The sequence below is a fragment of the Thunnus albacares genome, chromosome 15 (genome assembly GCF_914725855.1).
Source record: "Thunnus albacares chromosome 15, fThuAlb1.1, whole genome shotgun sequence".
NCBI lineage: Eukaryota > Metazoa > Chordata > Actinopteri > Scombriformes > Scombridae > Thunnus > Thunnus albacares.
Genome location: NC_058120.1, coordinates 1,501,563 through 1,515,573, shown reverse-complemented (window position 1 = coordinate 1,515,573; position 14,011 = coordinate 1,501,563). Strand labels below are relative to the sequence as shown.

At 38.6% G+C, this 14,011-nt stretch overlaps 1 protein-coding gene across 1 annotated transcript in view; it reads right to left on the bottom strand.

Annotated features, from left to right (window-relative positions):
• Positions 1-6,041: 6,041 nt before the first annotated feature.
• Positions 6,042-14,011, bottom strand: part of gabra2a (gamma-aminobutyric acid type A receptor subunit alpha2a) — a 57,850-nt gene continuing 49,880 nt past the window's right edge. Inside the window, exons 9-10 of the mRNA XM_044375863.1 lie at positions 12,481-12,683; positions 6,042-9,579 (exon numbers count right to left, since the gene is read on the bottom strand). Coding sequence (XP_044231798.1) covers positions 9,277-9,579; positions 12,481-12,683 — 506 coding nt within the window. The 3' untranslated portion in view covers positions 6,042-9,276. The remainder of the gene's footprint in view (positions 9,580-12,480; positions 12,684-14,011) is intronic.

Sequence of the window (14,011 nt, the reverse complement as noted above, 5' to 3'; positions counted from 1 at the left end):
TGTGTTGGAGTAACCAAACAAAATGTAAGACTTATGTAAAGTGTGGTTAAAGCTGTACAATACAAGATTTTTGCTCCACTAGTGGAAAGGTATAAAGAAGGTGATGACAGTGTGTGTGTTGGGACCAGCCTGAGACCACCTCCTCTAAAAGGTCTCAGTATGGTTGTTTTGGTCTGCACCCGAATACGATTAATGTGTTCAGACTAGGGATGTGCAGAGAGCCCAGTATTTGTATTTGTATCTGTATTTGTTGAGGCAGCAAAATTATTTGCATTTATATTTCTATAAGAATAAAAGTGGAAAGAGGCTCAAAAATCCTGTTTTTGTTTTTATTACACTTTTCATTTTAGAAATCAAAGTGTTAAAATTATTGTTCATTAATAAACTACCTTATGAAGGAGGTCCTTCTCGAACTAGAGTCTCCCAGATCATAGACGACTGTGCTGACTACTGAACTAAAACTTTACTCATCGACTCATTGCAGACAGACCTCTACCTATTTATACACCCATAACACAGAGACAGCACACTGTGTAATGTGTAGGGAGGAACTTCAACCTACAACCTAACTTTGTGGAAAGGAGAAGGGGAACAACAGGTTATGGAGACTCCCTTGGGAGCACTTTGCATGTGTCAGTAGCTCAGCTTTATCTCTGGCGAACACCTGTAACTCTGGGAGTGATGTCCAAATTAGGAAATGTGCATCATGTAGCAGGTGGATGTGACTCCCCTTGTTGAGACCTGCTGATAGATGTAACAGCGGAGCAGAGGAAAGTGACTGAGATAGAGACGTAACCGACCTGCGCGCTGGTATTTGACATGTTTTTTCTTTCTTTCCGAAAACAAATAATTTTTAAAATATTTGTACGAAACAAATATTCGTAGAAAACCCACTATTTGTGCTTCAGACCTTCCTAAACAAAAACGAACTAGAGTCTGATTTTACTGGACTAAAAAGCACAGGTCTCAGAAAGCCCTGAAAAGGTGTGCAGCCTCTGCATGTTTTTTTCTGCATAAATTATAATACCAAGGAGAAGCTGGAATAGAACATAAATCAAAGACAATGCAGTAAGATGCATATATGTTTTGGAACCATACACCTTTGTGCAACATTATTAAACTGTGGCATATAGTTCAGCCTCTAGGAGCTACCAGTTGTTTAGTCTTGTTCTACATCACTTTGAAATAAGATACTCTGACAATTGTTAAAAATAGCAGCACCAGATATCTGTTTTGACACTCTTAGGATCAGTTCCATGATGGTGTTCCCTCTGACAGACCTCCAGGTTACATATTAAGATGAAATGGTGGGAGTAGTTAGCCCAGAGGATAAACATTACAGCAGTTATTACAGTTCAGTTGTGTTATTTACATCAGCATGATGAGCTAACAGGGTGTACAACTATTTACAGTACAAAGCATTTAAGTCAAATTTGCATCCCACCATCCTTCACTGATTATGTGGTGTCTTTATTTATGGATGAAAGCATAAACCATGTGTTTATTCTTGGAGGCCTTGAAGGCAAAGCTGATCTGTAGAGGAAAATGACAACGAGAGAACAGAGAAACAAAAGCAATATTATCAGAGCATTAGCATATCATGGTATATTTTAGAATTGTTGTTTTTGCATCATGCAAAGACCTGTGGACTACAGTAGCTTGACTTTGTTCAAGATAAAAAAGGAGATTATTCATATCTGGTGGATTACAGTTTAATAAAAAACAGTGGAATGTCACTTTGACAAGGAACGCAGAAATAACAAAGGAAACATACAGTGAGTGATTAACACGACTTTTTGATTGATATGACTTTGTAACTACTGGTGACATGTATGTATCAGTGTAAATAAAACATTTTCTGTGTGTGCTCAAGTTCAGTCAAACAACTCTTACATGGAATATATATTAAACACTTTCATTTAGTGTCAAAGCTTGCAAATCATAATTTAAACCACTCCAAACCAAGGTAACACATTCATATCAACTCTGAACTGGAACTTGTGAGGTAACTGAGCTCACAGGGGGATGTGGGTGAGTAGTTGGGAGTGTATAAGAGGTGTGGTAAGGTAGGTAGACAGTGAGTTTGCTAATTTGAATGGAATGGGCCAAACTGGTGATCAGGCTGAGCTGATCCAAGCTCAACTGAAGGTGTCTGGCTGAACCATTGCTGCAAGATTCTTCCAATTAAAGCAAATCCCTGCTGTTATGTTTTCATGTTATGTTTCAGTTCACATGTTCAATGTACAACACAGTAACCAGCCTCACCAAATTGAAAGGCAGTGCTTCATAGTCTGATACAGAGTCAATTTAAGTCCAATAATATCTGAAAACAGATTAACCAAAACTGTAAACATGAATAAAGAATGAAAACCAAACACCGTAAAATTGAAATCAAATGAGCAATAAGAGGGTGAGGTATTTTATTTTGTACATGTTTAGACATTTTGCTTTTACATTTCTTACTTTCATCCACACTTCTACTCTCTGGCCCTGGCGTCTCTGATTCTGGAGTTGTGACTCAGTGGTGACTTTGTTGTGTTTGATGCTTTCAAATAGGTCCTCCAAATTAAACAACAAAATACATTGTTGGTCCATACGCTCCAGATCCAACACCCCTACCAGCAATTATCAGCAGCATCACATCATTTGTCTGTGCCTTCCAAAACCATTACAAGTTACTGTTGAAAGTTTTATGATATGAAAACAATGTGGTTAAGGTCAGGTTTGGCTTAGACACATAAACTACTTTGTTGGATTTAGGAAAAGATCATAGTTTGGGTTAAAATAAGTACTTTCTTAAGGTTAAAGAAACATTGTAGTTTATGTTAAAATTACTGTATCATTATAGGTCAGGGGACATTCTTGTCATGGTTACAATAACAACCACATGGTTAAGGTTAGGGGACGATTGTGGTCATGGCTTTTAAAAAATAATGTTGACTCGTGGTGTGGTTGGAACCAGGGAGTAAACAGCAATCTTCCATGTTACAGTTGATTGTTTTGGTGATACAGCCATCAACCCCTGCCTCGTCCCTATGTGGACTGATAGTCACCTAATGTCCTCCTTTGCTCCCGTCATAACTACTGTGGCAGCCTGGTTGCCAGAATAAAACGTTGGCATTGCACGTTTCTGCAAACCACAGATACCTTGAATATCTATGTTTTAACATGTGTAATACGTAGCATATTAACATTTAAACAATATGTATCCTATCAACATTTCTGGAATACGTATCATGTCAACATTTCTAAATTGACGTAGTTCACATGAGATCTATATGAGCTGACTTTCTTATTAGGAGGAGGAGGGGTCAGTGGATGATTAGAAAGTTTTTTGGAAGAAAGTTGGAGATCAGCAGAGAGCACGGCTCGAGACCACCTCGAAACCAATGCCCGCTTCCCATTTCGACTGACAAAACCAGGTGTTATAATTGAGATGTCAGGACTTTTGCAGCCCTTTTTACGTTATTTTTTTATTTTAACCCAAAGCATAATCTTTCTAAACCTAACCAGACCTTAACCACAGTGTTGTCACATCATAAAACATAATTATTCAACTGATAATGGCCAACATTGAAATGTAGACATTTAACATATCTGTGGTTTGCAGAGACATACAATGCCAACGTTTTGTTCTGGGGACTGGGTTGACTGTGGCTTCTTGAATGTAACGTAAATGTTTTGGGGTGCTGAGCATGTCATAAATTTTAAAATTGCAATACACAACATTCAGCCACTAGATGTCACACTATAGCACCAACATCTCAGACCAAAACAAATGTGTTGTTTGCTCAAAGTTTGCTTAAAGTTGGAAAAAAAAGCCGACAACTCATGAAATTCAGATCAAACTGTCAAACTAGGCAGTGCTGATTCTGTTACTGCACTGCTTATTTCTTGCCTCAAATGCTTTCAGAAACATATTTTAGCTTACTGTTTAGCTGTAATTTGAGAAAGTTTGTGACACAGCCACCATCTTGGAAACAGACGTGAAGGACACAGAGGGACTCACATGCACTAACATGCACACTCATATGCCCTAACATGCACATGCACATGCACAGTGCGGCGTGGCCGGTGTGGCTACCACAACAAAGAACAGAGAAGCTTGGATAACAACACACACAGAAGGAGTGTGACTTCATTCACTGCTCAGGTCGCCATTACTCCACTATATCCTTACATAGCAAATAGTTGTTTGCTGACATCCAGTGAGGCTCAGTGTCATTTATTAGACCTTTAACTCAGTGGATGATAGTGATGTGTAGTATGTGACTTGAGTTATAAGAGAACAAAGGGACGCTAGGGAAAATCACTTCTCTAGGGTATTAACTTATTTCTTATTTGACATCAACTCTTAATCACAAAAAGCCGTGGGTTGTTAATGCCTACTTGATGAAGGATTTTGGTGCAGAGATTAATCTGTTCAGCAAGATCTGAAGTTGATGAGCGGCTTGCGCATCTTCACAGCTAGGTGCAGGCTGCTTTGCCTGCAGGGCTGTACAGTGGAGGAGCCATTGCTGTTCCCCCAGGCAATGCCAGAAGCAGCATTTCGTCAAGCAGATGGGGGCCTGATGGTGGAGCTTAGTGGTTGGTCTTGCTTTAGAACCAATGGATGGAAGTGGTCTTGCTTAAAGGTCCCTGTTGTCGGTGATGAGTTGCAGCTTTTGTTGAAATCTTGTGATGTTGTCTGAGTGTCCAATAAAACTTTAATCTGGCTACACTAGCTTCTTCCACTTAGGCTCAGGTAATTCTGTTGGCTGGATGAAAACTTCAAAAATACTGACATACAACATTAAAACTTGAGGTTTCTTGCTACCAAAATATAGAAACACAGAAAGAAAATAATTCCCTCAGTTCAACACTGAGGTCCGCAAAGCTTGTTTTAAAGAAAGAAAATTAAATGAGATGTCTAGAAAATAAAATGTGGAGAACTCTCTTTTATCAACTTAGCCAAGACAGGTGGAGTTTTGGGCGTTTTGGGCATGGAGAAGGTGTTTGGCGCCACAAGCATTAATGAATATTAATTATTTTGTTCCCAGGGGGAACAGTGTGGCTAAAATGGTGGCTGATACTCTGTGACTTAAGATGGCCACATACTTCATCCATCACTAAAGACAATTAGAAACCACATAAATATAGCACAAAAAGTAAGGAAATTTGTGTTTGGTAGATTATTTCTTTGTTGTAACAATGCTTCTTGGCAATACATCTTATACCATTGGAAAGCCTGTTTATTTCCCTTTTAAATGGTGCCACATTTGTAAGGAACATGCATTTGTAGGATGAGCAGCAGAGCTGAGTATGTTGGTTGCGCCCATGAAAAATATGCCAAATCTTCTCTGCCAAAGTCAAACAGCTTATTCTGCCATTGACTCTTGTTTGGTGTTTGGTTGATTGGATGATTGAAGTTTGAAGAAACAAGACATATTGGCGATTTAACAATTTATTCATTTAACAAACAGGAGCCTCAGTAGCGTGTGGAAGAACCATACACAGCCACAACAGCCTGGCACCTCCTCCTCATGCTGGTCACCAGCCTGGTCACACACTGCTGTGGGATGGCATCCCATTCTTCAACCAGCATTTGGTGCAAGTCAGCCAATGTGGTTGTGTTGGTCACTCTGGCATGAACAACACGCCCAAGCTGATCCCACAAGTGTTCAATGGGGTTGAGGTCAGGACTGCTGGCAGGCCATTCCATCCTCTCCACTCCCAAATTCTGGAGGTAGTCTCTGATAAACCCCACAAACCGACAAATGCTGGTTGAAGAATAGGATGCCATCCCACAGCAGTGTGTGACCAGGCTGGTGACCAGCTTGAGGAGGAGGTGCCAGGCTGTGACCAAACAAGAGTCAATGGCAGAATAAGCTGTTTGGCATTGGCAGAGAAGATTTGGCATATTTTTCATGGGCGCAACCGACATACTCAGCTCTGCTGCTCATCCCACAAATGCATGTTCCTTACAAATGTGGCACCATTTAAAAGGGAAATAAACAAACTTTCCAACGGTATAAGATTTATTGCCAAAAAGCATTGTTACAACAAAGAAATAATCTACCAAACACAAATTTCCTTACTTTTTGTGTTAAGTTTAGATTTAAACATTAATGTCCTGAACACATTCCTTAAAACATTCCTCAAACAATATGTCTCTAACATTCCACTTACTTCAGCATAATTCAATCATTCAACATGATATTCTTTGATTTAACTGTTAAGATGATTTCTGATACTGCTGATAGATTAATAAAATTAGACAACCAGTTGATTATACAATGAAAGTTAAAAGGGAAATTGTAGCCTTACACATGATATACTAACATGCTAACATAATTGTCCTCAGACAATATATTTTAGACCCCATGGTTTATACAGTCTTTCATACAGTGAATACTAGTCTGAAAGTCTGTAAAAACACTCACTTCCTCCTTAGAAATTAAAGGAAAGGTTTTGTCTAGTGGAATCAAAGAAAAGAGAACAGACTGTCCTCCTACATCACACATTATGGCTATGGAAGGACATCTTTCACAGAGCAAAAAACAAGAAGACACTGAGATTTGTTGTCAGTGAGTATAACAAGTTTGTATTAGTGATCATATAAATCAGGAGGGGCTTCTGCACTTCAACATTTTTAGAAACACAAACAGTATCAAGTGTGCAAGAAGGAAAATAACACTTCTCATATAAGTGGAAAAGTGGGTTAAACAAAGCACAGGGTATACACATATTCATATAAGAAATTTCTATAAGAAGTATTTTATGGCAGAAAGAAAATCTTACTTTCAAAAACTTGACAAAGACTACACAAAATTGAATGAATGCAGTATTATTGACACAGTATCCTCTTCTTGGTTGAGCCTATTAAATATGTATAGGTCCTTTGTTTTTGCTACATTGTATATAAAAAATACAATAAAACAAAGAAATACACAAAACACATGAGAGAACATTTTTCATACACACAGACACATATTCTCATACACATTTGTATCCAGTCAGAATCATCTTCCACAGTGTGACACAGTCTACGTGGGGAAGCAGAGTGAAAAAGTCTAAAAAGCAGTTAAAAAGCTACAGAGAGAGAGCAAAGCCTCATGTAGTCCATTGTGTGACAGGTGGTGAGGCGTAAGTGTGGAGTACAGTTGTATACAGTTATGACGGAGATGTTACTGTGACAACCTGCTCCACAAAGCAAACACTACTTACTGCAAATTCTGTTTTTGCCAAGAGATAAATGTCCACCAAACACTATTGAGGAGAGTTTAGTTGATGACTAGTGTTAAGATGACAACACCCAGCAGTGCTGTATTTTGAACTTGGTGCTGAATCACTGCTTCTTAACTCCCTGCAGCCTTGTGAATGTAGAAGTTAATTAATGAATAAACTATTAGGAGAGCACAAAACTAATATGAGTGGTACTCAATGTGCAAGAAAATATTAGAAAACAAACAGAGTTATTAGCTTTTGGCATGGTAAAATAAAATTCAGAGAAATGTTCTTGTAATTTTGACTTCCATATCCCATAATATCTCACAATTATGAGAAAACTATCACATATTTTTGAGAAAAGAGTCCTGGGATAATATTCACTGTTCCATGAGACAAAATGCTGCTGTTGATTATGGACCATTTCATGGACTGTGTTGATGGAAATTATGTTTTTTAAGTTTACTTCTTGATAGCTGTTGGTCCTTGAGTGGAGATTGTTTTGTCAACTTAACCAAGCAGATTTAGCTGTCTAAATGTAACCAACCCTTAACCATAGAGGAGACACAAAAAAGCTGTTAAAGGTTGTTTTGGGAAAGCACTGACAAATTAAACAGTGCATGAGAAAATAGATTTTGACCTGCTATATAAGAATGTTTTGCTTTTCTCATAAATATGAGATAAAGACCTAATAATTATGAGGTAAAAGTCTTTAGAACTCTGTAAAATATGCTAGCACCAAACATCACCAATATCAATAATAATAATAATAATAATAATAATAATAACATTTAAATGAACCAGAAGTCATTTTTAAATAAACCTGTCTGGGTTTCACTTGGTTTATTTTCAGATGAAGACAGTTTTAGGTTCAGGAACTAACAGGAGCCAACAGCAGCACTGACCTGCTGGAGGAACTCTCTCTGTCTGTGACTCTCTGCAGGAGGAAGATTTGCTGGCAGCCACAAAAACAACAGAAATCCTCCTCGCATCTCGCCCTGCAGCTCTTCAACTCTCCGGCTGTCTGTTCCTGCAGCTATCAGCTAGGAAAATCTTGTTTTAAAATGTTAAATTGCAGTGTAACTGGAGCTCTGCCGCAGACAGGTTCAGTAATGGTGGAGCTCCAGTTACACCGCAATTTGACGTTTTGAAACAAGATTTTACCAGTTGGAACAGACAGCTGGAGGGTTAAAGAACTATGAAATGCAGTGAGGTTTTCTGTTGTTTTTGAAGCTGCCAGCAGCATTTCCTCCTGTAGAGACCACCCAAACGATCGTCTCTACGTCAGCATCAGCCCCACCTTTTTATGGCTGATTTTGGCCAGCAGATAATAGATTGAGCCATTTTCAGCCCATGAAATGCCACATTTTTTAATAAATTTGGTGTCAATGTCAATATCAACACCAGCATTGATGTGTTTCATCACAGTACAGTCATATAATTTGGTTTACAGCTCAAACAGCTCAAAACATATTTAAGTGTGCAGAACCTCTTTAAAGTTGTGGGTCTGAAAAACAAAACAACAAGCTCAAATAGGCTAAAAAGCTCCAGAAAGTTGAGGGGAACTGCAGAGTTGATCCATTTTTAATGTACAAATATTGATTAAACAAATTTAAAAATGAAGTATTCTCCAGTTTCTGCAGTGTTGTTCTCTCATTTTACCAAATGTTGTCATAATTAGAACCTATGGAGGCCATAATTAAGAGGAAATGTCTATTTTCTTAATGCAAATGTGTCCATCGATTTGTGAGCATTGTGTGCATGTGTGCTTTCCTGTGCTCTCACACCATGTCTGAAAAAGTAAAACAAAGAACATGACTTCATGGCGCAGTATTCTGTCTGATTATATTAAACTTGTTTAAGATGCCTGGCTTACTCCTATAATATGAGCTCTCACATTATTCTAAACCAGTTCTGATGACCCAAGACTGCACTGAGTTAGCAAGTCAGAAAAGAGAGAAGGGAGAAGGGGATTCTCCATGCATATAAACAGCTTTTGACTCACAAAATGAATACCAACAAATGTACAAGTCCTGAATGGGTTGTGTGTTTGGAGGGAGTCCCTGTAGTTCATTTGGAAGGATCCAGATCTTTAATGACTGGTTCTCTGTTCAGGTAGGTGGCCCAGTAGACAAGGTTAAAGCTCCCAAACAGCACAGGGAACATGATGCGGGAGATGCGGTCAATCTTGCTGACGCTGTTAAAGGTTTTCTTGTTCTGCTCAGGTTTCGTCTCTCCAGTCATCTTGTTGGGATCGCTCAGAGAACACTTGGAGATAGTGGGCAACGTTGAGTCTTTTGTGATGTTGGGAGCATAGTTAGCCACAGCCACAGCATAGGCATTGTTCTTCTTCATGATGGATGCTTCCTTTTTCTGCAGGGAAAGTGTTTCAGGTTAGACACTGTTTAAAGTAAATATCACTACCTTTGCATGCTCAAAAGAGAAGCCAAGAGAGAAGCCAAGAATATTGTGGTGACAATAAGCCAGACAACATATTCAACTAAAACAAGAGAAGGCGCTACTTGAAGCCATTCACTTCTAATTCATAGTTTGTTTGTTTTGTTTTTATGCGTGTTAAACTACTGTTAATTAACACATCCTGCAACACTTCACAATAAATGCCCAATAGGAAAGGAGAAGATTATACAACAGCAAATTAAAACAAGAGCAGATCAGAAAACAGGGAGGCTTCTTATTGAGATGTGATAAAATATAAAAACTGGGAAAATTAGAATGAAAGACATGACTCTAATATAAAGCTGTTGCAAGTAAAGCCCTGGTTTTGTCTGAAGTTGAGATAAATATTTGGGAATTTACAGTAAATGAATCAGAACAGCTTCACACTAAATCTTTTATGTTCCAAAGCCATTGTTGCACTGACATAATTTACTATGATCAATGTTTTCAACTTCCAACTGCACTTGATGGTCAGAAGTGATATACATTGTACTGCAGTACTGTGCAGTCTGAACTAATTTCTTTATTGATTTTACTGCTTGATAGATGGGTATTTTCAAATCTTTAATGTGGATAACTAAACAGTATACTATCTGAACTGTTTTAATAGAGCCTCTGTCTTTAGAAACTGAGAGAGAGAGCGGTGAAATTGGTGTTTAGCACATTCTAACCTGCTTTCTGCCATGCTGACATTGGATCTCATTTCAGTGATAGTTTTGATAGAGGAATTGCAACCATAAACTCTCATCCATCTGTGTCATTTTAGCCCTCAGTGAAAATCAGTAACTGTCAATTACTATGCAATAGGGGCGTGCCCGGATACAAATACGTTATTCAGCAAAGCACAAATAGTGGGTTTATTTTTTACAAATATTTGTTTCATACAAATATTTTTAAAAATTATTTTAAAAAATTATTTGTTTTTGGGAAGAAAAAAAAACCCATGTCAAATACCAGCACGCACGTCAGTCACTATCTCAGTGTCTCTCCTCTGCTCCGCTGTTACGTCTATTAGCAGGTCTCAATGAGGAGAGTCACATCCACCTGCTACATGACACACATTTCCTTATTTGGACATCACTCCCAGAGTTGGGGGTGTTCCCCAGAGATAAAGCTGGGCTACCAACACACGTGAAGTGCTTCCAAGGGACTCTCCATAACCTGTTGGTCCCCTTCTCCTTTTCGCAAAATTAGGTTGTAAAAAATAGGCAATATATGAGAAGTGCAAAGCAAGTATCACCTTTGAAGTTTTTCCCTACACGTTAAACGGTGTGCAATGAGTAAAGTTTCAGTTCAGTAGTCAGCGCAGTCGTCTATGATCTGGGAGACTCCAGTTCGAGACCTGGTGTGGGGACCTCCTTCGTAAGATAGTATATTCATAAACACTTATCGTAACACATTAATTTTCCAAAATTAAAAGTGTTATAAAAACAAAAACAGGATTATAAAAGCGTTGTTCCACTTTTATTCGAAAACAGATACAAATACAAATAATTTTGCTACCTCAACAAATATAGATACAAATACAAATACTGGGCTCTCTGCACATCCCTAGTATGCAAAGTGGTGCTATGTCATCATACAATCTAGCTGGCATATGGTTGGTATCTGGTTAATACTATATATGCTGCATCGTACTGCACAAGCAGCAGGGTACACCTTAGACTGAAAAGCACATTCACACATACTCCTTTGCGATTTAGACTTTTCAATTTCACCTAACCAGCATGTCTTTGGACATAGTGAAAACATACACACAGAAGCATTTGAAATGGATTGAAATCTGATTGCTGATTGCCTCTTCAAGCCACATTCATAATCTTTTCACCTTAAGTCCGTGAAAGTGGACGCTTACGGTGTCTTGCCCCTGTAGTGATGGCAGTTCAATTAACACTGGAATTCATCATCTGTCTTACTGTTATGCACCCCCCTGCTGGTTATGACATACATAGTATTTGACTCATGATGTCTTGTGCTCTCTCGCAGGTGTATCTGGTCTGGCCTGATTGAGGGAATACCAATAAAGAGGGGACAGCAACCTTAGCTGACATGCTTTGGTGTTTTGCATTTGTTAGTTCTTTTGTTTTTTGGTGGGTCCAGTAGTCCTATTTTCATGGCTTTAATTCTGTTTGTGGTTCAGTTTTCATGTTGGTTTAGGAAAGCAGCAGCCCGTTTGTGTGTAGTACTATGTTAGAAAGACAGTTATGTCTCTGCTAATTAAACAAAAATAATAGATCTCCTAGCAGTCACGTGCAGTTATTAGGCTACTATCCCCACAACCCACTCATAACTTATCAGTGTTTGTTTAACACTGCAATGGTGCACCTGCAGCTTTGATATGTACTAAAATCGAGGCTCAGAATGACAAAAGCTCAAATCATGTCCTGTGATGAAGTCCATTTCAGCTAGCACATTAACCTTTGGCTAACGTTACGATTGCAGACATGCTCTCATTATAAAATCAAGTTTAGCATACAGTACAAACTTAACTTTGAGTTAGATTGGTTTGGCTGGTTAAACTTCACACAGAGAACCTCTGATGTGACTTCACCTCCATGCTCCATGTGTTGTGTTGTTCTGACTTGCTGTGACTGTGTGTCTGTGCATGTTTAGCGCAGTGGTGCACTGACAGTTTTCAGCAGGGACCAAAGTCAGTGTTATAAATTATGGATTTTCTATCTATGTCTTGCTTATATCAGTGCTTTGGACACCTCAAGAACATAGTGGTGGTGGAAAAATACACTTATTTTACAATTACATTTTTATTACAATTTAAGGAGCTGGTGAGAAATGTTCCTTTGTGTGTGACAGCTCTACCTTGTCATTCACGACGCTCTTTCCATCCCAGGCCCAGCCTCGCTTGGTGAAGTAGTTGACAGTAGCAAATTCAATGAGCGCAGAGAAGACAAAGGCATAGCAGACAGCGATGAACCAGTCCATAGCTGTAGCATAGGCCACCTTGGGCAGTGAATTACGGGCACTAATACTCAGAGTGGTCATTGTGAGTACTGTAGTTACACCTGGAAAGAGAGGAAATAAGCATGTCAAAAATTAATATATTATAGTCAATAAAAAAGAATCCATTCACTTAAATACAAATGTTACAGAGACATCTTAGAATAACAGTTAGTTTTAATAAAACATTGGCTCCTAAATCTGTTATTCTGACTTCCTCAGGAACGTTTAAGAGCCCTGACCGCAGCCAGGCCCCTGTATACTGGAATGTGGTTTTTGAAGCCATGTCTCACTGGCTGAGCTCAATTTTTAAAATTAATAGTTTTCTTTCTCCAATCAGCCAGTGAGTATGCTGCAATCTACAAGTTTGTAAAATATTGTAAATAGTATCATGCAAGTATGTCTCGCAGTCCTGGGATCTGTAGGGGTGGGAAGCACTTTTGTCACCTCTTCTTCTTCTTCTCCTGTTTATTTGAGTTACAGTTGGAGTTTAGGTAAGAGGTTTGTATTTTTGTTTTCTTTTTGTTTTTAGCTGGTAATTTTAGTTTGGTTAATACAGTTCCATCCTGTTTGTTATTTTGCTGTTAGCCCACCCCGACTCCATAATGTCCCTTTAAATGGGGGTAATGAACACTGAAACTGAAATATCTTTCAGAAGTGAGTCTGTCTGTTTCCCCTTAGCATGTTGTGATCTCTCTCTCTTCCTACTCCCATCTGACACAAAAAACATTTTTTGCCTCTAGGATAGGACCAATAGGTCTACTTTGCCTTGCAGCTAATAGGAGTAATCACACCAGATGAATGTGCTGTGTCACCAAACTCACTTTAACAACATTAGGAAAAAAAAGGAAATAAATATGCTATTTTAAAGTGAGTGGAGAAAAAAAACTGCCATTAACTGGTATAATTTATGTATCCTAGAAAAAAGTTCTATAGAATAAGAAATGTGACCTGCTGATGACTTTCACAGTGTTCTGCAACCATTTGTTTTTAACCCTTCGATAAGACATGTCTCCTGTGGTTGAAGTGAGACTTTCTAAACACAAATAAGCGGGAGGAGTTTTGAGCTCAGTGTAGGTCATCTGTGTAGGCAAACAGCAGGGAAATGACACACATTGTCATTGACTTTAATAATGCAAGAGGTTTTCTCTCATTCACAGACTGATAGAGGAGTTTTGGCTGCAAGAAAAGCATGAACTTTCTATTGATATATTGCAAGCATGCATGCACACACACCATGCACACACACCACACACTCTCTGTCTCTCTCTTTCTCTCTGTCTCTCTCTCTCACACACACACACACACACACACACACACAGACACACACACACACACACAAACACAAAATGTTTTGGCTCAACAAAAAAAAAGAACACAACAGTTTGCAACC